A 22804-nucleotide genomic window follows, 5' to 3' on the forward strand; every position below is an offset into this window, starting at 1 on the left:
ACTTCACTTCCACTCCATACTTCCATGTGTACTCACTCCAAGAATGTCCCACTGCTAAGTCATATATCCCTACTTCCCATATTCTAACCATATCCTGAACTTGTTTTTTCTCTCATCTCAACACATTTCAATCACAGAAAGATTTCCAAGTCCCTGGTCCTTGTATTGCTCTGGAACCTAAGCAAAAGAGACCCATTAGCCAGGCTTGGTGGTACACACCAGTAATCCCAGCAACTCAGGAGGCTGAAGCAGGAGGATTGCAAGTTCAAAGCCAGCCTCAGCAACTTAAGAGAGGCACCAAACAACTCAGTGAGACCCTATCTCTAAATAAAATATAAAGAAGGGCTGGGGATGTGGCTGAGAGGTTAAGTGCCCCTGTGTTCAATACCCGGTACCAAAAAAATAAAAATAATAAAAGGGGCCTCCACCCTGACTCCATTAGAGGACACAACTCTAATCCTCTGGTTGCACTCATTCCTAGGGGTGAGGACACTTTAGGCCAAGGGAACATGCTCACAGGGACCCATGTCCACCTTCTCCACATCTAAACCAAATTCTGTATACAGGAGACATCAGAATTCCCATTTGAACAGTTCATAGCCTTCTTCAGGGATTTGCATGGATTTTCCTCCCAGGATGAACTTAATTACTAGTAACCCATCCCTAACCCATGGGGTGGTCAAGGAGTTGAGTATGTGCTGGGTGTGGAGGTGTACACCTGTGATCCCAGTGACTCTGGAGGCTGCGGCAGGAAGATGACAAGTTTGACCCCTGCCTGGGCAATGTAGTGAGATCCTGTCTCCAAATAAAAAATGGCTGGGGTTGTAGCTCAGTGGTAGAGTGCCCCAGGTTCCATCCTCAGAAACAAAAAACAAGTATGAGTTGTAAGGGGGATGGAGCTTGGATGTGTGGGCTGGGGTGGCCCCCTCCCAGTGTGGAACAGAGCTAGGGAATGTGTGCTTAGGGATGGTTCTTCCCAGGTGACTCCTCTGGCATAGGCAGCAGTGCAACTTAAGAGAGCCAGCCTCAGCAACTTAAGAGAGGCTAATAAAGGAGCCTCCAAATTTTGCCTGGCTGGATTTCAGAATTGCTGTGGACCTGTGACTCCTGTGTACCTCCTGTTTGAAATGGTGTCTTTATTTTTGTCCCTGGGGATTGAACCCAGGAGGGCTCTACCACTGAGCTACAGCCCTAGTCCTTTTTTATTTTCAGACAGGGTTTCCCTAAATTGATGAGGCTGACCTGAAACTTGGGATACTCTTGCGTCAGCCTCTAGAGTCGCTGGGATTACAGGTGTGCACCACATCTGGACAGGTGTCTTTAGCTGGGCCTTTCTCACCATTGTGTGTCAGATGCCTGTGGAGGTGGGGGTGTAGCAGAAGGCTTTTTTCTTTAGTTTGAAGGAACAATACTGTAGAAGCTTAGAGGTTTGGGGGAGTTGTTGAAAGGTACTAATGCATTTTGCATATAAGAGGAATGGAAATAAATATAGCTATGATCTGAGCATGGATTTAAAATATACCCACAAGTTCTTTTAACACTGTGCAAAAGATGGAGTTTAATTCCCCTCTTCTCTCTTTTTTGGGGGCAGTAATGGGGATTGAATCCAGCGGTGCTTTAGCTCTGAGCTACATTCCCAGCCCTTTTACTTCTATTTATTATTCATTCATTTTAAATTTCTTTTTTTTTTTTTTTTTTTTTTTGCAGTACTGGGGACTAAACTCAGAGCACACTACCATCCTCAACCTTTTTTTTTTTTTTTTTTAATTTTGAAATAGGGTCTTGCTAAGTTTTCAAGGTTGGCCTTGAACTTGTAACTCTTCCAAGTTGCAGGTATTATAGGACTGCATCACCATGCCCAGCTGGAGACAATTCTCCATGGTGTTTCTACATGTCTGACAGCTCTCATCTCAGACTATCTCCCCAAATATGTTTGAATAGTAACTAGCCTTGGAAGTAAGGTAGTGGCTCCCTCTGGTATAGAAGACAGATTTTATTTCCTGAGCAGCATAATGATGTTTCTTTCTGGGGTAAGTGTGCAGGTTTGTTAGTAATTTCTTAGAAGATGGTGTTTCCTAAGCTCAGTGTTCCTCAGCTGTTAAACAAATGTGAGGTGTTCAAAGCATCTACCTTAGCTTTTCTGCATCACCCTGTGGGACATAGAAGACAAGGGGAACTGAAGCAAACATGAAGTTTATGTCTGCTGTGCCACAAGTAATATACTCTTTTGTCTTCGACCAACAAGTCTCATGTCTTGAAAGCATTCAAGAATCTGGCTCATGCCTGTAATCCCAGCAGCTCCAGAGAGTGACATAGGAGGATCACAAATTTACAACCAGCTTGGGCAATTTAGTGAGCCCCTGTCTCAAAATAAAAAATAAATATGGCTGGGGATGCAATTTTGGGGCAAAGTGCCCCTGGATTCAATCCCCTTTATGGAGTGTATGTGGGGCATTCTCTGACCTTGTCTGATAGATCATAAGAACTCCATTTCAGAAGGGGTGCTTTCTTTCCCTGTGCCTGGAGGAAGAAATGCTGCATAGGGAGGCCATGAAGAATGAACAGGCATACTGCTGAGTTCCCCACCTCAGTCTATTACCTATTAGTATTAGATCATGCTCCTTTTGTCTGATCATATTTCCTCACAGCTGTCCATGCATTGAAGGTAAGCATAAAAATGGATAATTCATCTAAGGTCTTTGGGGTCTTAATTTGAAGACTCTTTTGTCATATAAAACCATGGTCAAATATAATATAAAATAAAATTATAATATAAATGTAATATAAATAATATATATAACATATAATAATATAAAAATAAAATATAATTTTATTATGTTTTTTTGTTAGCCTATCTTGTGTGTAGTGGTATCAGCTATAAGCTTTTTTTTTTTTTTGATATTGGGTCTTGAACCCTGGGGCCCTTTACCACTGAGCTACATCCTCAGCCCCTTTTTAAAATTTTTTATTTTGAGACAGGGTCTCACCAAGTTGCTTGTGCTAGCCTCGAACTTGAGATCCTCCTGCTTCATTCTCCAGAGATGCTGGTGTTTCAGGTGTGTGCCACCCTGCTCTGCCTTTATTTTGAGCAGGAAGGGGATCACCCCCTTTTCTGCTCCTACAATTACTTTTTTAGCCACAGATCTTCTTCCTCAAACATTATATACTGTCCTCATTGTTTAGGTTTGGAGAGGCGAAGCCTCAGATCTGTGTCAAAGAAAGTGAAGTTTTCCAGGGTTGAAAATTGCTATTGAGGGCTGGGGTTGTGGTTCTGTGGTAGAGCAGTTGCCTAGCACTTGTGAGGCACTGGGTTCAATCCTCAGCACCACATAAAAATAAATAGAAAAATGCTGTTGTGTCCATCTACAACTAAAAATATATTTTTTAAAAATTGCTATTGATAATTCACAATGTGAAAGGTAATGGAGGCGACTAATTTAGCAGAGACTGGGCTTTTCTAGTAGGTGGTGGTGTGGGGCAGTTGGGATGGAGATGCCAGTCTTGGCCATTAGCCTTGTAATAGCATCAGACACACCTAAAGCATATTAGTTTCCTTTGAAACCAGGCTGACTGAACACCGACTTGTCTGAGCTTGAATGAGGAATGAATTCAGGCTTCTGGAGCTTGATCTCTTAGAAGCAAAGGCCTTTCCCTCCTTCTAACCTTTTACAGTATGAGTAAACCCAGCCTTGACTAGGCAAGACTGCTGGCTGGGTTTGCTCATGGAAGGCAAATTAATAGGCTGCGGCTTTAATTTGCGTTTTGGATTGTGGAGGTCCATGTAGCCATCCTTCCTGGTTTTGAAAGAGTAGAACCTTGACAGCATTTGAGCAGACACTTTCAGAGATAAAGGAAATGGACAGCGTGGGGGTGATTTGCTCAGACTGCTGCTATACAGCTGAAAGGCTATTGAAGGATCACTTCATCTCATTTAACTTTGTCGTTTTGTAGATGAGGAAACTGAGGTCCACGGGCTAAACTGGTGAGGTAGGTAACTGATTCGAAGTTCCAATTCACCCCATTTCTATCTCACATAGACTGCTCATTTCTTTTTCTCTTGGCTAACTTTTCCTGCACCCCAGACAACTTGGGTGCAGCGTTCTAGCCCTATTCCTATATTTTTTTCCAGGCTTCTCTCCCACAGGAGGATGGGCCCTGAAGTAGGCTTGTCTCCCTACCACAACTTGTGCAGCAGTCTCACGCCTGAGTGGGGTAGAGGCCACAGAAGAGCGACCCTGAGGCGGGAGCGGGGAGAATGGGGCGGGGCAGCCTGAGAGGAGCTCAAGTGTGTTCAGGGAGAGGCAGTCCCAGAAAGTCATCAGGCACAACTTAGCCCAACGTCGCAATGATACTATGATGGGCGAGGACAGGAAGGGCGCAGGAGCAGGGTGGCGCCCCTGTGCCCTGCTCGCTCCTCTCTCGGACTAGAAAGACAGGTGGTAATGCCCTGCGGATTACTTCCAGGAGCCCCTTTCGTGGAACTGCTCCTCTAGAAGACCAGAACTGAGAGGGCGTTGGGCAGATGTACGTGACCCCGTGGTGCGCGCCGACGACCTACCCTGCCCGTGACGCGCTCGCGCGCGGCCTCCGCCCCATCCCCCGCCCGCGCGTTCGCTAATGCGCTGCTTCCGCCGTTCCCCGCCCCTTCGGCTCTGGGGCTGTCCTGGTCGCTGCCTGATCCAAGGCCCGGCGGCTTCCACTCTCCCGGCCCCCGCCGTCGGACCGAGGCAGCCCATCTCGGAGGCAGGGGTGCCCGTGGTCCACGTGGCCACTCCAGAGCAGGTTGGAATGGGCAGAGGGCGGCGCTGCACAGACAGGCGCTGCAGACAGCCCGCGGGGCAGCGGCGGGGTCCTGGCTGGGGGAGGACTGGGTTGCGGCGGGCGGAACGGTGTCTCCTTCACTTCGCCCTCCAGCCGCAGCAGCTGCAGCCCCATCCTAGCGAGCCGAGCGGCCTTAGCTGCGAGCCAAGCGGCAGCAGCGCCCCTCAGGAGACCTCCAGGTACCGCCGCTCCCGCCTCACTCCAGCCCTGAGGCCTAGGCGGCCAACCAGGGACCCGAGCCGGACTCGGGGTCGGCCCTGGCTCCTAAGATGGCCGCGCTGCCCCGCGGCCCCTCGCCCCTCTCTCCGACACCCCCTTTGGGCTCTTTGACCCGCCTCTGATCCCCGCTGACCGCACTTCTTGCCCCTTCCGCAGATCACCTCTTCCTGCGGCCTCGCCATGGCGACCTACGGACAGAGCTGCGTGCGGCGTAAGTAGAGCAGGGATCTTTGTGGGATGGGGCGGTGGTGTCCCGGAGTCCAAACTGCGGATCAGAAAGTCGCATCTTGTTCCCCGACCCTGCTCTCATCTCTCCAAGAATTTGAATAGCCGGTCCCTTTCGGTGACCACTGGGTCGTCTGATCACTTCCTCTGCGGAGAAAGGGCTGGGCTGCTGGATCTCGGATAGCGGGCCCGGGGCGTTAGTCTGTGACTGCATTCATCTTCAGCTTTTGGACGTGTCTTAGGCAAATTCGAAAGCAAAAAGTTATTTATTGTTGGATTTCATCCTTGTAAGGTTAGATCAGTCACTTTTCTAGCGGAAGTAGTTATCCGCCTTGTGAGAGCGCAAGGTCATTACATGTGCTCCTAAGGGCGTGGACGTGCTTTGTAGAATGAATGAGCTGGTGTACGAGCTCAGATTGCTTGCCCTTAAGTTTCACTTCATTGGCTGAAAACTTGAGAGTCATGTTAATATGTTTAAAGTGCCATTTGATATTTAGTTGATGTAGACACTGGAGTAGCTGTAGTTTTTTCTAAGTCCCAATATTTAAGTTCTCAGAATATTAAGTTGTTTTTCTTTCCACTTTTGAGTGTTGGTTTTGACCTTAGGGAGGTTACTAAAGGGGAAAGGGCCTAGGGTTAAGTTTTGATTTCTTCTTATTTACTTAAATCAGCCCATCTCAGTGAATTTTGGCAGGTGTGTGTGTTTGTGTGTGTGTGTGTGTACACTTAGTTCTTTGGTCTTATGACATGAGGCTCTAAGCACTGTAAATTTAAGAATAAAAGGTCTGTTTTTCTATTTTGGAAGAACTTTACCAAATTTGTATAACCACATGTTTATCCATTTTAGAAATAGGCTTTTGTTGACCATATTTTCTTAATGGATCATTATAGTATAGTTTTAGTGTAGTCACTGGTGGTATCAGAACAAATTCAACCAATTGGATTGCTTGAATTTAAAAGCAGCAGCAGATCATAGTTTAGTTTTTCTTCAGAAGGTGCGAGAACAGGAACATTTAACACTGGAATGTTTCTTCTTACCAGCAATGTGTATTCCTCCATCGTATGCTGACCTTGGCAAAGCTGCTAGAGATATCTTCAACAAAGGATTTGGTAAGAATGATTTTCTTCTTTAATTTTAATTTCAGGTCAAAAGTGAAATTGTGTGCTTAGATTACGTAGGGAAATTAATTTTTTCAAACAGTAAATATCTTGCTGCACTAGTTACTCTATTAGTTATGTTTTAGAATAAACTTCTGTTGAAATAGATGTTATAGCCAGGCACATGCCTGTAACCTCAGCTGCTCCGGAGGCTGAGGCAGAAGGATGGCAACTTTGAGGCAGCCTGAGCAGCTTAGCAAGATCCTATTTCAAAATCAGATAAAAGGGACTGAAGATGTAGCTCAGTGCTCTGGGGTCTGAGTTCAGTGTCTGTACTGCCAATAAAAAGAAAGAAAAAGTAGCTTGTGCTTTGGAAAAAGCTTGTGCTTCCCCCCGCCCCCCAGCTTAGGCCTTGGCTGACTAGAGTTATGATATATTGCTGTTTCACTTTGTGGTTATGACTTGAAACATACCTTTCAAAGGGTTATGAGCTTTTTCAAGTAAATTTGAGTTTTCTTGAAGATTCTGTTCCATACACTCCCATCTTTCTTTAGATTATTGGAGATACTCTCCCCTTCAAGATAAATATCCTGAATGTCTGTGTAATGATAAGCTATTCTGTGATTTAAGTCGAACTGATTTTCTAATCTAATATTTAGGTTTAAAATGGTTTTGAAACTTTTTTGGGGGAATTGATGGACCACATATAAACCAGTACACTAGGCAAAGCAGCATAAAGATGTTCTATCTTTTACCAAGTTAGTGTATGTGAAGCTAATTTTTAAACTTTTGTTTAACTGGGTGCGGTGGTGCTTACCTGTAATCTCAGAGACTTGGGAGGCTGAGTCAGGAGGATCGCTTTCAGACCTAGCCTCAGCAACAGCAAGGTGCTGAGCAACTCAGTGAGACCCTGTGTCTAAATAAAATACAAAAAAAGGGCTGGGGATATGGTTCAGTGATTTCAATCCCTGGTACCAAAAAAAAATTTTTTTTTTTTTTGTTTAAATATTGTGTATTAATATATTTTTATAATCCCCCCTCCAGGGAATATGTGAAATCTTTAAAAAAAAAAAAAAAGTATTGTCAACATAAGGTATACATCTTTTAAACAAAAGAATCATTTTTATCATCTTTTGCTCTCTGCTTTTTGAAGGCTTTGGGTTGGTGAAACTGGATGTGAAAACAAAGTCATGCAGTGGCGTGGTGAGTGTGAGCTATGTAACAAGTTCTGACGAACCTTTATAATTTTTCAATCCGTAACATAGTCATAACTGAAAGATGTCTACCTGTTTTATAGAAGAGGCAGAGGTTAATTTTGTTTTAAGAAATTTGCATATGACCTGATTTATTTTGGTTTGGACTAGATTTCCAACTTTCATGTCTGTTGCCATTTGACTATGTATGCACAAGGAACTGGGGAAAGACTGGTCATATGGGACTGTTTACTCAGGCAGATTATACAAGCTTGAAGGCAGGAAACCTGTTAGACTTTTTTGTAACCTTTTCTCTTAATGCTTATCAGAGTTCTGGGTATAAAAATACTCAGTGACTTATTAATTTCAGTATACTGATAATTTATATAATGATCATATTCTAGCAGTCCTGCATGAACATTTCCACATGTATTTTGTGAACTTACAGAGTTTTGATTTGAGTGTTGTTGTTTTTTTTTTTTGTTTTTTTTTTTGTTTGTTTTTTTTATGGTACTGGGAATCAAACCCAGAACCTTGCATGTGCTAGGCAAGCACTCTATTACTGAGCTGAAGTCCTAGCCCTGATTTGAATATTTTTAAAGAGATTAATATTTTGGTAGTTGAAGGGTGATCCTTCCTAACAAACTTATACAAAAAGGTAAAGTAAAATTTAATTTTTTTAATTTTTTTTTTCTTACAGTATAAAATTTTTTGTTTGGTAATTGTTTTGGAGGTAGATGTAATATATACATGTTAGAATATTCTTGATTATTTTGATAAATTCTTATTATACATATAAGTGATATTTATTAAAGAAGTGGTATTTAGTAAAGATAATCCTGTTGTGGTTTTTTGTTATGCCCAGACTTGTTGAGTTTCTGGGGTTGTTATATCTGTCACTTGGTTCCTTTGATCTTCAAGGAAGCCTGGGTATTTAGTTATGGTTGGGTGACTTACTTGGTCAAGTTAATAGGTATAGAGCAGTGATTTGGTGGTTTGGTTTTTATTGATTTTTGTTTACTACTGATCTACACGTATAACCTGGTGTTTGGTTTGGTTTGCTTTGGTTTTTGGTGGCTGTGTGTTCCTATTCATAAACTATCAAGGCCCTTTAAAAACTCTTGCTGTATATTTGTTGAAACACAAAAGGCCTTCTTAATAAAGTGGGAAATTCAATCCTTGTGTTTTAAAAGCTTTTTTTCTAGTCAGAGAGAGAAGCTATAACCAGGGAATAATCAGAGAATCATCAAGTAGACTGCTTAACCAAGATCTTTATTGGAGAGGACTTACTGTGGATAGGATTAGGAAGTGATACGGAAGTAGGTTTAATATCATAAAAGATGTATAGGAACTGAATTAGAGTGTGATTTTATTTACACTTAATGTATATAATTTAACAATCTTGGTAGAGATGCTGTAATGTGCACCTTGCCCCAATCAAGTTCCACTAAGGCCTGCTTTCTCATTTGAACTGTAGAGATGTTTAGACCACTCCAAAATGTAGAGACAAAAATGTGTAGTGATGGAGTGAAGGGTAAAAGCTCAACTATTGGTGTCATCTGGCTCAAATTTTTTCCCATGAGGTGATATCGATATTGTATCTTGAGGATTCCTTAGCATGTTTATAGGCTGATTTTTGATCTTTGCACTGATGAGTGGCAGGGGTGGGACCTCTAGAGTCATTAATCATTGTCCCTCAGGTTTAAAAATTTGCTATTCATACTCACTCCCCATCAAACTGTCTACTGGATGATATGTTTCACACATGTTGTTTTAATAATGTTTTCCTTTTGTGTAGAGTACATGAAAATGTGCAAAACCTTCAGTAGCAGTTCAGTTTAATCCTCCAGAGGTAGACTTTGATTATGTTTGAGAAAGCAGACCCCAAAAAGTAAACTGGTTCTCAAGAGTTATTTATTTAACCCAGAACTGAACACTAGGACTCCTCTAATTTTGTATCAAATTTTTTTTCCTAACATAAGCCAGTGCATTTTAGTATGAGATTGAGTACCAAGCTTTGATTTGAAATTCCTGTTAATGAAAACATAATTTCAGGAAATTGTGTATAAGACCTAGAGATTTGGATTTGTTTAACTACAGAGCAATAGCTTTATAAATATTCTGTTTTTCTAAGTGAAGGATGACTGCTCTTCCCCCATTGGTATTGTAGGTATTTCCTAACTTGCTGGTGTCACATTTCTGATCAGTTCTTCTTCTTCTTTTATTATTATTATTATTATTATTATTATTATTATTATTATATCAAATCAGTCTTCTTTAGACTTGGCTTGTGGCCAGAGTATAGAGCCATTATTGATAGGAAAAATTGTGGATCAAAACCCTCACAGGGCATTTTAATATTTTATCTTGGAAGATTTCAATTGCCTGCTTTTTTATACTGGGCTCTCTAAGATTATTAGATACTTAGATTATCTACAGCAAATCTTAAATTTCAGGTAAGTCCTTCATATCATCCTGTTGTTTTCATTTGGCAGACGATTAGGGATTGGCAAATTACCTATGTTTGCTACAAATACAAGATTAAATGTACTTCAGATTGATCCCTGTTAGATAATTTCTTTGATATTTATTATACATAATGTAGTATATGCAATATGTATAATATAGATCATCTGTAGAGTAAATCTGTAAAACTCCCCCACTTTTTTAATGAGAATGTGTAAGGAGGTTGGAAAGGCATGAAATCTGGTGAAGACTATCAGAAAAACAGAATGATTATCAAAAGAATTTTTAAAAATACCTTGCTGATGACATGTACTGCTGCTATTGAGTGCTTTTCCCTTTAAGAATTTTCAGGAAGCATTTCATAATAAATAGAATCTCAGTTGCTATAAACTCCAGTTTCAGTGATGGGATCTGTGCTATTTTATTCAATAACACGAAGATTGGAGACAGTGCCAAAACAGACATTTTTTCCCCCCATCGATTTTGAATCTCAAAATTGCCTTAGCTGAACTTTCTTTAAAAGGTGCACATTTTGTTGTTCCCTTGAGAATTAACTACAGGTTGACTTGTGATTGGTTGGGAATATAAAGTGTAATTAGATAAGGTGGCAGTTATTTACAGGCTAATTTGTCACTTTTAGTATATGCTTAGGGCGTAGCACGGTGTGAAGAGCTAAGAGTGTTGTCTAAGGTTGGCAGTGGATTCTTCCAGGCTTGTAAGAAGGTTCATAAAGTTTCTTATTGTCTTGTTAGGAATTCTCAACATCTGGTTCATCTAATACAGACACTGGTAAAGTTACTGGGACCTTGGAGACCAAATATAAATGGTGTGAGTATGGTCTGACTTTCACAGAAAAATGGAACACTGATAACACTCTGGGAACAGAAATCGCAATTGAAGACCAGGTAACATGTTGGAAATGTGCTGTAGTATTAATTTTTGTTTTTGTATTACAAAAAGGAAATAAAGCTGAATGTATTCTGTTTCTTCCAAAATAGATTTGTCAAGGTTTGAAGCTGACATTTGATACTACCTTTTCACCAAATACAGGGTAAGCATGGACATTTTATCTGCATTAAATTTGAAAAGCATTCCACTTGTCAATTTAGGAAAGTTGTGCATTTGTTGACATTTAGCTAAATCGTCTTGCTGTGGCTAACCTCTATTTCTGTTTTTGGAATACTGCGGTTGCTATCATTGGCTTGCTTTCAGATATTTGCCTCTTCATTGTGGCATGAACTTGGGTAATTAACTTGTTTCTATGGGGCTTTCATGACTGATTGTCAGTTCTGCAAAGCAGTCTTCCTTTGGTGGTGGGAGTTCAGTTACTCCATGTGTCCTTGCCTTTAGTTCATTGAACTGTTTTTAACCCTGTGATCATGTTGTTACTTCCTTTCCAGTCATACTGCAGTTTATTTAAATCTGTTGTTTGCTCTCTAAGCAGAATTTATGTGTATAAATTTTTCCTACTGGCATTAGTTTTAAGTCAGTTTTTTTCTTATTTTCTAGAAAGAAAAGTGGTAAAATCAAGTCTTCTTACAAGAGGGAGTGTATAAACCTTGGTTGTGATGTTGACTTTGATTTTGCTGGGCCTGCAATCCATGGTTCAGCTGTCTTTGGTTATGAGGGCTGGCTTGCTGGGTACCAGATGACCTTTGACAGTGCCAAATCAAAGCTGACAAGGAATAACTTTGCAGTGGGCTACAGGACTGGGGACTTTCAGCTACACACTAACGTGTAAGTATTTCTTTTGTAGGGTATTGTGATACAGGCCCTCACAGGATGGTATTTGATGTTTCCCATCATCTTATTAATCTAGTTTCACCCTAAGGGGGTTTCTTTTTTTTTTTTTTTTTTTGTATTTTATTTAGAGACAGGGTCTCATTGAATTGCTTAGGGCCTCACTAAGTTGCTGAGGCTGGCTTTGAACTCGCAGTCCTCCTGCCTCAGTCTCCCAAGCTGCTGGGATTATAGGTGTGCATCATTGCACCCAGCAAGGGTTTCTCTTCACAAAATTATACTGACTTCTTCTAGGGTGACCCCCAGAAGCATAAGATAAAAAATGTTAGTCATACTTGGATGCCTAGAGAGTAAAATGTTCATTTCACAAGAGGCTTGGTATGCTGTCCATCTATATATCTCTCTATATTTTTTGGTATTGGGGATTGAACCCAGGGGTGCTTTACCACTGAGCTATATCCCATCCACCCCTTTAAAAAAAAAAAAAAACAACAAACTTTTGAAACAGGGTGTCACTAAATTACTGAGGCTGACCTTGAATTTGTAGTCTTTCTGCCTTAGCCTCCCAAGTTACTAGGATTACAGATGTGATTACCATACCTGGCGATATGTTTATATTTTGGGAAGAATCATCAGGCATGGCTAGACTGCTGCAGTGCATTCATTTAATTTAATCACAAATGATGTGGGAGTGCAATTTGTTAGAAATGCCTAAAATGTATGTATAGATACATGGAAAGATACATCTATGGTTAGATAGATACATGGAAAGAACTTATTTTTTTTTCCATTATGGAAACAGTGTATTGGTAAATAACAGAGAAGCACAAAGAAGGAAACCATTTCTCATAATCCTACAAGCTAGTTATAAAATCTTTATTAATGTTTTGGTGTTTCACCTTTTTATATGTTTGTATATATACATAAATAAAATATATTCAGAAGGCTGTTTCAGAATCCTTTCCCCTTATTTGGTACATTTTGATAATATGCATTTCGATAATAATAACTATGCATTTTAAAGCATGATTGTTCATGATGGTGTGGTAGTTTTGTTGGGTAAATGTACCATGATTTATTGTTCCCATCCCTGAATTGGAGATATGGATTAGGAAAAGACTTTGTTTATTTTTTTATTTAATATTTTATTTATTTATTTATTTATTTATTTGTGGTTCTGGGGATTAAACCCAGGGCCTCGCACATGCTAGGCAAGTGCTCCACTGCTGAGCTACATCACTAACCCTAGTAATGGTTTTTGTTTAATTGTCCTACAATATCAGCCTGTGCCTTAGAAATGATTACATTGTCTATTATTTCAGATTTACTAATTTAAGATATCTTACAGCAATGATGGGACAGAATTTGGAGGATCCATTTATCAGAAAGTATGTGAAGATCTTGACACTTCAGTAAACCTTGCTTGGACATCAGGTACCAACAGCACTCGTTTTGGCATTGCAGCTAAATATCAGTTGGATCCCACTGCTTCCATTTCTGTGAGTACTTTTGTGGTCTTAAAATGGGGTTTTGGATTGTGGGAATCAGTCTTTGAGTATATTGAATTGTGTGGAAAATTTGAATTGCAGTGCAGACAATCCCCAGTTTACATGTTGATTGGGATTAGAATTTGGAATGCTGATCTTTTTATGGAAACAGTGTTAGAGGTTTGATTTCTAGGCCAGGTCACACAAGTTTGTTTAACCTCAAAAGCTACTGAACTCATGTTAATAACCCCAAGCCCCAAGCTTTTGGTAACCAGTGTTTTGGGCCTTGAGCAGTTCTTATTTGTGTTGGGAGACAATGGTACTTTTTGGTTTTGGCAGTATTGGGGATTGAATTTAGGGGTACTCTGCTACTAGGATATACCCCGCAACCCTTTTGAGACAAAGTCTCACTAAGTTGCTGAGACTGGCCTCAAACTTGAAATCCTCCTGTTTTGTCTTCCTAAATTGCTGAAATTACAGGATTGCACCCCTGTGCTCAACTGGAATAATAGCATTATTTCTTCAACTTTATGTTTTTTATGATTTTTGAAGTATCTTGAGATTAGATCTGGAAGGTCATTGGTACATATACCGTTTTGCAGCTTTAGAAACTGAAGCTTGACAAGGGACAGGACATAAAACTGTTGTTGGGGGGTGGAGTGGAAAGGGGAGCAGGCCAGGAATGGACCAGGTCTTGATTTCAGTCCTGTCTAGGATGTGCAGCATGTTTTTACTTTGCCTAAGACCTTTCCCTAGAAGTCCTGCATCTTGAGGACTCCCTCCCTGTCTTCAAAGGGGCAAAGTGGGATGGTTGACCCCTAACCCTGTCCTTTTCAGCTGTTTATGCCTTCAGTCCATAGTGGTTTAAGGTAGAAGAGAGTGCCCTGTGAAGGTGTAGAGGGGTTGGCTTCAATTTCAGGCAGATTAGCAGGTGTTCCTGTGTGGCAGTTGCTTATAGGTCAAGAACTGCCTGTACTGTATGTACTGGGAATGAAAGAAAGTTAAGCCATCCATGAAAGTTATTTCTGTTACATAAAGTGTTCTTTATTCCTAAGGACAGCGTGTTTTAATAATTTACGCAGTTAAGTTTTAGGCCTGTCTTGTTTTATCTTAGCCCAATTGTGATCAGAGAGAATGAAAAGCACCCAGAATGCTTTTCCCATTGGGAAAGCTGTGATTCATTTATTTTTCCGTTTCTTTCTTGCCTTTGTTTTTTTAAAGATCTTTATGGTTATACATAGTAGTTGGATTTATCACGACAAACAGACATAGATGGAAATCAGTTTCAGTTCATGATTACCCTTTTCCCTCCCACTTCACTGTTCCTAATTGCCCTATAGCAGTAAAAACTTCAGGATTCACACAGTGCACTCTGATACTTACATTACTGTTCTCTTCAAATGTATGACTCTGTCACCATCATGGATTGAATGCCAGCCAACAGAAGCATTGTTCAGCTCTTAGTGGTTCATGGCATAAAAGGGGAAGAAAGCTTGGGACCTGTGTGTCATTGAGTAACTGCTGGGAATTAGTTCAGAAACTTATCTAGTATTTCACACCTAAGTAAAGCTGCTGTCACTGCAATCTAGCAGCACCTTGAAGCATTGCTTAATCCTCCTGTCATTGTTTGATGGTTGATTCCTACTTTTAAATAATAGGAACTTTATTATTTGTTTGAGGCTCTTAATTTGTTGGGCAGAAGAAGGTCATCAGTGAGGGTATGTCTTCCTTAGATAACTCACATGGTCACTGGTGGCCCATGAAGACTTGGTTATAGTGTTGTAATTATAAGTGTTAGGTGATCACTTTAACTTGTACAGTTAAATCATTTAATTCTCAGATTGTTTCAGTGTTACACATTGTAAGCATATAGTCAGCAAATCATTCCAAATATGTTTTACTCACAGGTTGTTTATCACCTTTATACCATATTCAGAATGCTGAAGAGCAAAATTTACCTAGCCAGGCACAGTCCGGGACCTTGCAAACAGGGCAAAGTGTTCCCATTTATAGCCATAGGCCTATGATGTGGGTTGATATGGTTAATGAAAATAGAGAATGGAGCTAGGAGCTTCTCCTTTCCTTATCTCTCTAGGGTTCCTGCCAGCCCTTGAAAGTCTGTGACAAAATCCTAAAACGTTAGAATTCTACAAGAAAGGCAGGGACTTGAATTGATAAAAGATGCCCTTTGGAACCTCCTCTCAGGCACAGATTAGTTAAACACAGCTAGAACCCAGTAGTTTAGAGAGAAGTGTGAGAATGTGAAATAATATATTATTCTGATTCAGTGGAGGAAGTACCTCTATTTGGAGGTTTTAGGAAGAGTCCTGAAGGTAATAATGTGTGTAAGTCAAAAATTTAAACTTTATACCCTGCATGTCAGCTGGTGTGTGTCACTTCTGGTGAGCCTGGTGGGCTTCATTGACCACATGTTTGCCTGCTTTTGTGCTTAGACTAGACTAAACAGGATGGTTTATATGAGAGTAATTAGGCTCTTATACTGTATGGACAGTTTGGGGTCTGTGGACACATCCTAATAGATGTCAAGAGTATTCTTGGACTCAACTCATAATTTGATTTTGAGTTGAATGCACAAGAATTAAGTGGATCTGGATTTTGTTTGGTTCAGTACACAATATTAAATTTTCTATCTCATGTATGAATTAAGTTGATCTCTTTGTAACTGCATGATAAACATACAGGAGTTTGTCTTTCCGTGTAAAATTTTTTCTGTTACTTTTGAATTTTATTTTAGGCAAAGGTCAACAACTCTAGTTTAATTGGAGTGGGCTACACTCAGACTCTAAGGCCTGGTAAGTATTCTTTTTTTTTTTTTTTTTAAGATGTTGATAGACCTTTATTTTATTCATTTGTTTATTTGTGGTGCTGAGAATCGAACCCAGGGCCTCACACATGCTAGGCAGGTACTCTACCACTGAGCCACAATCCCAGCTCCAAATATTCTTGATAAAGCAGGATTTTTCATCAGTATTTTATTTTTAAATAATTATTATTTTTGGTACAGGGGGTTAAACCTATAGGTCAGGTGCTTTACCACTGAGTTATATCCCCAGCACCCTCTTTCCTTCCACCCCCCTTTTTTTTCTGACAAAGTCTTGCTAAGTTACTAAGGGTCTTACTAAATTGCTGAAACAGGCCTTAAACTTGGTGATCCTTTGTCTCCTGAGTTGCTGAGATTACAGGTATGTGCCACCATATCCAACTTGATAGTATTTTAAAAGTTAATTTTCATTTCTCAGCTTTCTAATTTGCAGATCTTTCAAGCATTTAGAAGATTATTCCTTTGCTTCTCAGAATAACATTCTGCATAACCACAATACTTTTGTCACAAATAAGACAGCAGTGACTCATTATTTAATATGCATTCCCTGTTCAGTTTTGTCGCTTGTATCTGAGATGTAGTAATTTTTATTTTGTCCAAGTTCATTCATTGCTTTGGCTGTCTCTGTAGTCTTGTTTACATAGAATTTTGTACCTTGCTGTTTTTTATAGCAGCACTTCTATGACTTGAGCATGCACTTGATTGACTTGGAAGGGTTTCTTCAAATACAGTCTGATGGGGTTTCTTCAAATAGGTCTGGGATGGGGAGTTCTGTATTTCCAACCTGTTGCTGACATTTACCGCTTTCATCATAAACTTAATCCCTTTTTTGGCATATGTTTTTAAATAGTGTTCTGCAGACATGTAGATGCACAACCCTGTCGTGTGTGCCTAAGAGTAAGACATTTTCTTCGTAACTATAACACCATCATATCTAAGACTGTATTTTACCTAAGAGGGAAACTATGTTCAGGTTTCCTCACTTGTCCCCACATGTCTCGTTTATCCTTTCTGGGGTCCTATTATGATTTGATCTCTCCAGTATATTTTGGTCTGGGTAGTATGAGCATTATTATATTTTCTAGAACACTTTGAACTTGTTACTAACGTTTTATGTTCTGTGACTTGATACCTTATCCCATGATAGTGCATTACTAACCTAATCCAACTCTCAGTACCTGGATGCTTCCAGGCGCCCTCTGGTGGCTGGAACTAGTAGGTCAGCTGCAGGCTGAGGAAGTTTTACAACCAGGCTCTGTGTGGTAATTAGAAGTGAACTTTTGCGCACCCCTCATAATGGTTTGCTTTGTTCACAGGTGTGAAGCTTACGCTGTCAGCTCTGGTAGACGGGAAGAGCATTAATGCTGGAGGCCACAAACTTGGGCTTGCCCTGGAATTGGAGGCTTAATCCAGCTGAAAGAAACCTCTGGGAATGGATATCAGAAGATTTGGCCTTAATATATTTCCATTGTGACCAGCAGGCTTCCCCCCCCCCCCCCAAGAAGGTGATCAAAACAAGGATGATCTGAACAAGAGCTGTATTTTAAATATTTAGACAGTTACTTGTTAGCAGGTTTCTAGTTGAATTGGTTATCTAGTTACCAATGCTGCAGTCATGCAGTCACCTATACATTATTTAAATGTATTTAACTGTTAAATGCGCTACACACCAATAATGAAATAGACCTTTATGAAAACTGTGCAATTGTGTGCATGTTTGTTTTTATGTTCCCTTTAACATTGAATATTGCCATTGAATCAGATGGATCAGTGGATGTTTTAAGATGAGGGTAAAGATTTTTTTTGTTAAATTCAACCATCATTAGAATTACTTTTGGTATCCCAGAACATTACAAATTATGAATAAAACAAGTATACATAATTCATGGCTCCAAGTATTTGCAGTTAAAAATTTGCCAGCTAGGATCAAATCGCCCTGGTATCTAGCCAATACTTTATTTTTCTGGTGAGCATTTTGCTCTTAACTCTGTGCCACAAGTCCTCTGTGCCTCTAGAATTAATTCCAGGAGCTTTTTGAGACTACAATAAAATAAGAGGTTACACACAGTCACACTCATTAGTTTCTGAGTTTGTGCAGAATTACATTGGTTCATTGTTAACTCCAGGAGTGGTGGGAGAGAGTAAGTGATGAAGACAGGAAAATGTAGGGGTGGTGCTGAAAGGTTATACACACACACCCCAGTGCCGCTGTGAGCTATTGCTGCAGAAAATCAACTTGGGCTGACCCTGGAATTGGAGGCTTAATCCAACTGAAAGAAACCTCTGGGAACCAGAAGACTTGACCTAAATATATTGCCATTGTGACCAGCAGGGTTTTTTCTCCCACAAGAAGGTGATCAAGGATGACCTAAACAAGAACTGTATTTTAAATATTTAGACAATTACTTGTTTGCTGGTTTCTAGTGGAATTGGTTATCTTGCAAGCAGTGCTGCAGCCCTAAATCAGTGGGTTGGGAAGTGGAGTATCCAGAACCTTAACCGCTGAGAGAGAGGAAGCATATGGGCCCTAGTGGGAAGGAGTGATGACTGGAAAGCTGGATTGAACTGTGAGATAAGGGCAATTCCCTTGGCCTTCATCTGGGCATGAATAGTTGATGTTAATGGGTGATTATGGTTGGAAAAGTCGAAAGAACAAGTTTTGTGATGAGAGGTGACAGTTTGAAGGATTAAGAAGGTAAGAGAAGGGGAAATTTGTTGAACACATCTAAATACAAAACCTAAAGAAAATGGAGTACTTTGGGACTCATTCAAGAAATGATAACATACTAAAAACTTGCAGGTTGAGCAGAATCTGATAGTAGAATTCAAGCAAGCTCTCCATATGGAGGGGGGACAAGAGGCCTCTTCTGGTTTGTTTGGTTTAGATATAAGGTGTCTCTCAAAAGCTTGTGTGTGAGACAATGCAGGAAAGTTTAGAGGTGAAATGATTGGGTTATAATTGGGATTAACTGGTAACTGACAGCAGGTAGGGTGTAGCTGGAGAAGGTGGGTCTGGGGGCACGCCTTTGGTGCTTGTATTTTGTGAGGAGAGCGGTTTGCTTCCTGGTGTGATGCTCCCAGATGCTTCCTTCTCCTACATACTTTAGCCATGATGTTCTACCAAACCTCAGGCCCCAAAGAATGGAGTCAGCCATCTATGGACTAAGGACCTCTGAAACCATGAAGCCCAAATAAACTTTTTCTACTCTAATTGTTCTTGTCAGGTCTTTTGGTCACAACAGTGAAAAAGCTGACTGAAATAGATCCCACTTGTTTGTCCTGGGGAATTGACTGGAGTGGCCCAAGTAAATCAGGATGGACTCTCCAAAAGGCTGTCTCCCCAGACACACCTCTTAGAGGTGTGGGAGCAGGTTGGAGGTTGGAACTTGAGTTAGACCTATTGCTAGGTAAGAAAATGAAAAGGTATCCATGCATGCTACATATGAAAACAACACTTGTACTCAGGAGACAACCGAGACCTGCAGGGAGGAAATCTGGCTAGGGGTCCTGCTGCTCCCTGAAATCTAAATGACCTGCTACTCCTCAGCTAATCATTGGGTTTTCTGTCACATTCAGAGTTCATCTGGTTCACTCATCTGGACTGCAGTGCACACAGGTTTGAGTTACAGTCACCTGTGTGCATCCTAATCAGCTTTTATGAGTAGAGAAGAGGGTAGGTGTAATATCTAGGGCCCTGAGGTTTGTGCAGATTGCAAGGTAAATCCTGGAGCTGTGGGATTATGAAAATCTCCAGCTGTAGGTTCATGCAGCTCCTGTAACTGCTTCCCGCAGTCTTTACGTGCAGTTCCACCAACAGGTCTTATCAGGTGGCAGCAAAGCTTTTGCCTGAGGTCTTGAGGTTAGTAGAAAGAACCTGACTCATTTGTCTTGGAGATAAGATCTTCCTGTGGATTGGGGATATTTGAATGAAAGAAGCAAAGAATCTAGCTTGAAGCTCCTGCCTAAAGCCTAACTGCCTTTTCACCTCGCCTTTAAACTAGCTTGCTGGAAAACCTCAAGTTCTCTGTCCTCTGGGAAATGTGTTTAAAATTGTAATACTGAAGGTCTGCTACCCACAGGCCTGTTTGCTTCACGTTTTGGACAGCAGTCCCCTTATCTTCAGGACTTAAGGGGAAAATTAAGATATATAGTCAAGCCAACCTTGAGGTTCTCAGGTCTAGCCCAGGTGGCCAGGTTCTCAGAGGTGATGGTCACTGACCAGGGCTTCCACTATAGAGGTAAGGTGGGGAAGCTGATATTTCCGTGAAAATGTGGGCAAATGGCCAGCAGAACTGGCATAACTTAGGAGTACCTTTGGCAGTGCTGGTCCCCTGCAAGTTCTCTTTCTCACATTGTCAGTTCCCAGATGAGGTCTCCCCACCAGTCCCAGCTGCACTGTACCAGGAATTTCACCTGTCCTTGAGGGAGACGGGAATGGGACGAAGAGAGGATGTATTTTGCGTCTAACTCTCAGACCCTGTGAGGGGGAGGCAAGCTTGAGCGACTGGGGCCTCTGGTCACCACATGGGGCTGAGACATCAAGGTTCCCTTTCACTGAAGAAGCTACTTGTGTTAAAACTTCTCCCCACCTCCATTCAGTGCCATACAGGGAGGAAAATCAGGACATTATGTCCAACCCCACTTTATTACAGGATTTAAAGCTGAGGGTCAGGTTCCCAGGTTCCCTCCCATGAGCTCACTAGCTAGAGGCCAGCCTTAGATCTTGAAGGCCAAGGTGAGGCCGTCGCCCAAGGGCAGGAGGCTGATGTAAACCCTGGCGTCCCTTCGGATGCGCTCATTTAGGTTTCGCACACGCTCAGCCTCGGTGTCCCCTTGCTGAGGATGTAGCACCGCTCCATGCCAAAGTACCTGTGGAGGGGCGGAGCCAACCAGCCGTGGAGGCGGGACCTCGGGGAGGTGATGGAGCAGGGGGTGGGGAGACCCAGGACTCCAGTGGGGGAAAGCCTGGGACTCTGCCGGAGGGTGGCGAGAGGGGGTCTTTGGGACACAGGCAGGAGCCATGGGCAGAGGCAGGGACCCAGCCTGGAGTGGGTGTTTTCTTTTTGCCCCGGCCTAGCCCTTACTCTAGGGATGGCGAGCACGCCTCCGGGGCGCAGCAGCTGCAGACATCGCTCGTAGTAGGCTGCGCAGTTCTCTTTGTCCGCGTCCACCACGGCCACGTCGAAGGTGCTGGCCTCGCCCGCCTCCAGGAGCTCGTCTTTCAGGAAAGAGAGGGCACATGGCACCTGAGTCTGCGGTCCAGGTGGCCGGAAGTCCCTGCCCAAGCCGGGTCAGGCGTGATAGGGCTGGGCCCGGCCATTCAGGATCACCGCCCCTGTCCCCTGCATGTGGCCAAATACCATGAGGCCGGGTGAAGGGAGGGGGCGTCAGTGCCCTCGGCCCGCTGGGCAGACCTGGCCACTAGCTCTCACTCGGTGGCCCCATTTGGGAAATGGAGCCAAGGCCTTTCCTGCTCCGGGGCTCACCCAGGGTCTCCAGGGCTGGCTTCAGCCGCAGGTCGATTTTGTGCTCCATCTCGGCCTGCGGAAGGAGCGAGGTCAGATCCAGCATGCTCCCGTGCCCGGAGCTACGCGGCTTCAGGTGTGTGGGACACTCACCTGCCTCCACAGGGCCCTCCCCATCTCCGGGGGCCCTGCGTCCACCTCGCAGGTCACCACGCGCCCGGCGGGGGGCAGCGCCAGGGCCAGCGCCAGGGCAGAGTAGCCCGTGAAAGTGCCTGGGGATGTGGACATGGACGAGTTCAGCCCAGGGTGGGGGACAGCGCGGTGACGTCGGTCCCCAGTGATCTGAGTCTCGCGCCCCTACCCAGGTCCAGTGCCTTCTTGGCCTTGATGAGTCGCGCCAGGTTGGCCAGAAGCTGGGCCTGCTCACAGGTCATCATGGAATCTCCCCGCGGCTGTTCCAGAGTCAACTGTGTTTGGAGAAAGAGTGACGCCATCTCTGCCGCTCGCCCACCCTCGCGGGTTTCCGATGCACACCCCCCGCCCCCAGCGGGGCGCAGCAGTGGGCGTGGCCCAGAGGGAAGGGGTCCCTAGGGAAAGTCCACTGCACTGGGCGGAGGAACCCGGAAGCCCAGAGAGGGCCACCGCCCAGCCCAAGGTCACAGAGCCACGTGGTACCCACCATGCCCGAGATGGATACCCTTTCCCGTACCCGGCCCTACTGACCAGCCGCAGGCTCCGTAGCGCCGGGTGCTCCCTTAGGGAGCGGCTCAGCAGATACTGCCAGAGGGGACTGTCTTCTGGGGGAAGTAGGCGCTGCTGTCGCCGGAATCGCCACGGGGGCCACCGTCTCCCTGCCAGGGAGAGGGTGGATCAGAGCTTGGGGCTCCCAGAGTGGTCCCAGAGCCTTGTGCGCGGAATCGTGAGCTTTGCTCCTCGCCTTTGCTCCGGGTGCGTGCGTCCGTCCGCTCGCCCGCCCACTGGGGCTATGCGGGGGCTGCACAACCGGACCCAGCTCACCCAGGAAGAGGCCGGCCGGACCCCGCTCACCCAGGAAGAGGCCAGTGGCGAAAGCGGCACCCAGCGCGGCCGAGCCTAGAGCCAGCGTGGCAGGCAAAGAGAGCCGGGGTACAGGCTGGGTCATGGCGCGGGTGGGAGACGACGACAGATCACGTGCGCTGGAGCCACCGAGGCCAGACTTGGACGCGCGGGCAGGCTGGCTCCACCTTGTCCCGCCCTGCTCTGCCCGCG

At 43.2% G+C, this 22804-nt stretch overlaps 2 protein-coding genes across 6 annotated transcripts; one reads left to right on the forward strand and one right to left on the reverse strand.

Moving 5' to 3' along the window:
• Positions 1-4761: 4761 nt before the first annotated feature.
• Vdac2 (voltage dependent anion channel 2) lies at positions 4762-18158 on the forward strand. Of its 2 annotated transcripts, none has more exons than XM_047552661.1 (10): positions 4762-4782; positions 5197-5251; positions 6307-6375; positions 7517-7566; positions 10775-10927; positions 11021-11073; positions 11532-11759; positions 13111-13261; positions 16005-16062; positions 17408-18158. In XM_047552661.1, exons 2-10 carry the CDS (start codon positions 5221-5223, stop codon positions 17497-17499), a joined length of 885 nt encoding a protein of 294 aa, XP_047408617.1. In that variant the 5' UTR covers positions 4762-4782; positions 5197-5220; the 3' UTR covers positions 17500-18158. The 2 variants fall into 2 exon arrangements, with proteins under 2 accessions (XP_047408617.1, XP_047408618.1); XM_047552662.1 differs by lacking the exon at positions 4762-4782 and adding an exon at positions 4843-5000.
• Comtd1 (catechol-O-methyltransferase domain containing 1) lies at positions 16307-22804 on the reverse strand. Of its 4 annotated transcripts, none has more exons than XM_047552659.1 (7): positions 22574-22801; positions 22280-22407; positions 21918-22023; positions 21710-21828; positions 21578-21632; positions 21176-21309; positions 16310-20960 (listed from the first exon to the last, which is right to left on the reverse strand). In XM_047552659.1, exons 1-7 carry the CDS (start codon positions 22695-22697, stop codon positions 20808-20810), a joined length of 819 nt encoding a protein of 272 aa, XP_047408615.1. In that variant the 5' UTR covers positions 22698-22801; the 3' UTR covers positions 16310-20807. The 4 variants fall into 4 exon arrangements, with proteins under 4 accessions (XP_047408612.1, XP_047408615.1, XP_047408614.1 ...); XM_047552660.1 differs by having other exon boundaries at positions 16314-20960; positions 22604-22799; XM_047552656.1 differs by having other exon boundaries at positions 16307-21309; positions 22574-22804.

Source organism: Sciurus carolinensis, chromosome 5 (assembly GCF_902686445.1).
Source record: "Sciurus carolinensis chromosome 5, mSciCar1.2, whole genome shotgun sequence".
NCBI lineage: Eukaryota > Metazoa > Chordata > Mammalia > Rodentia > Sciuridae > Sciurus > Sciurus carolinensis.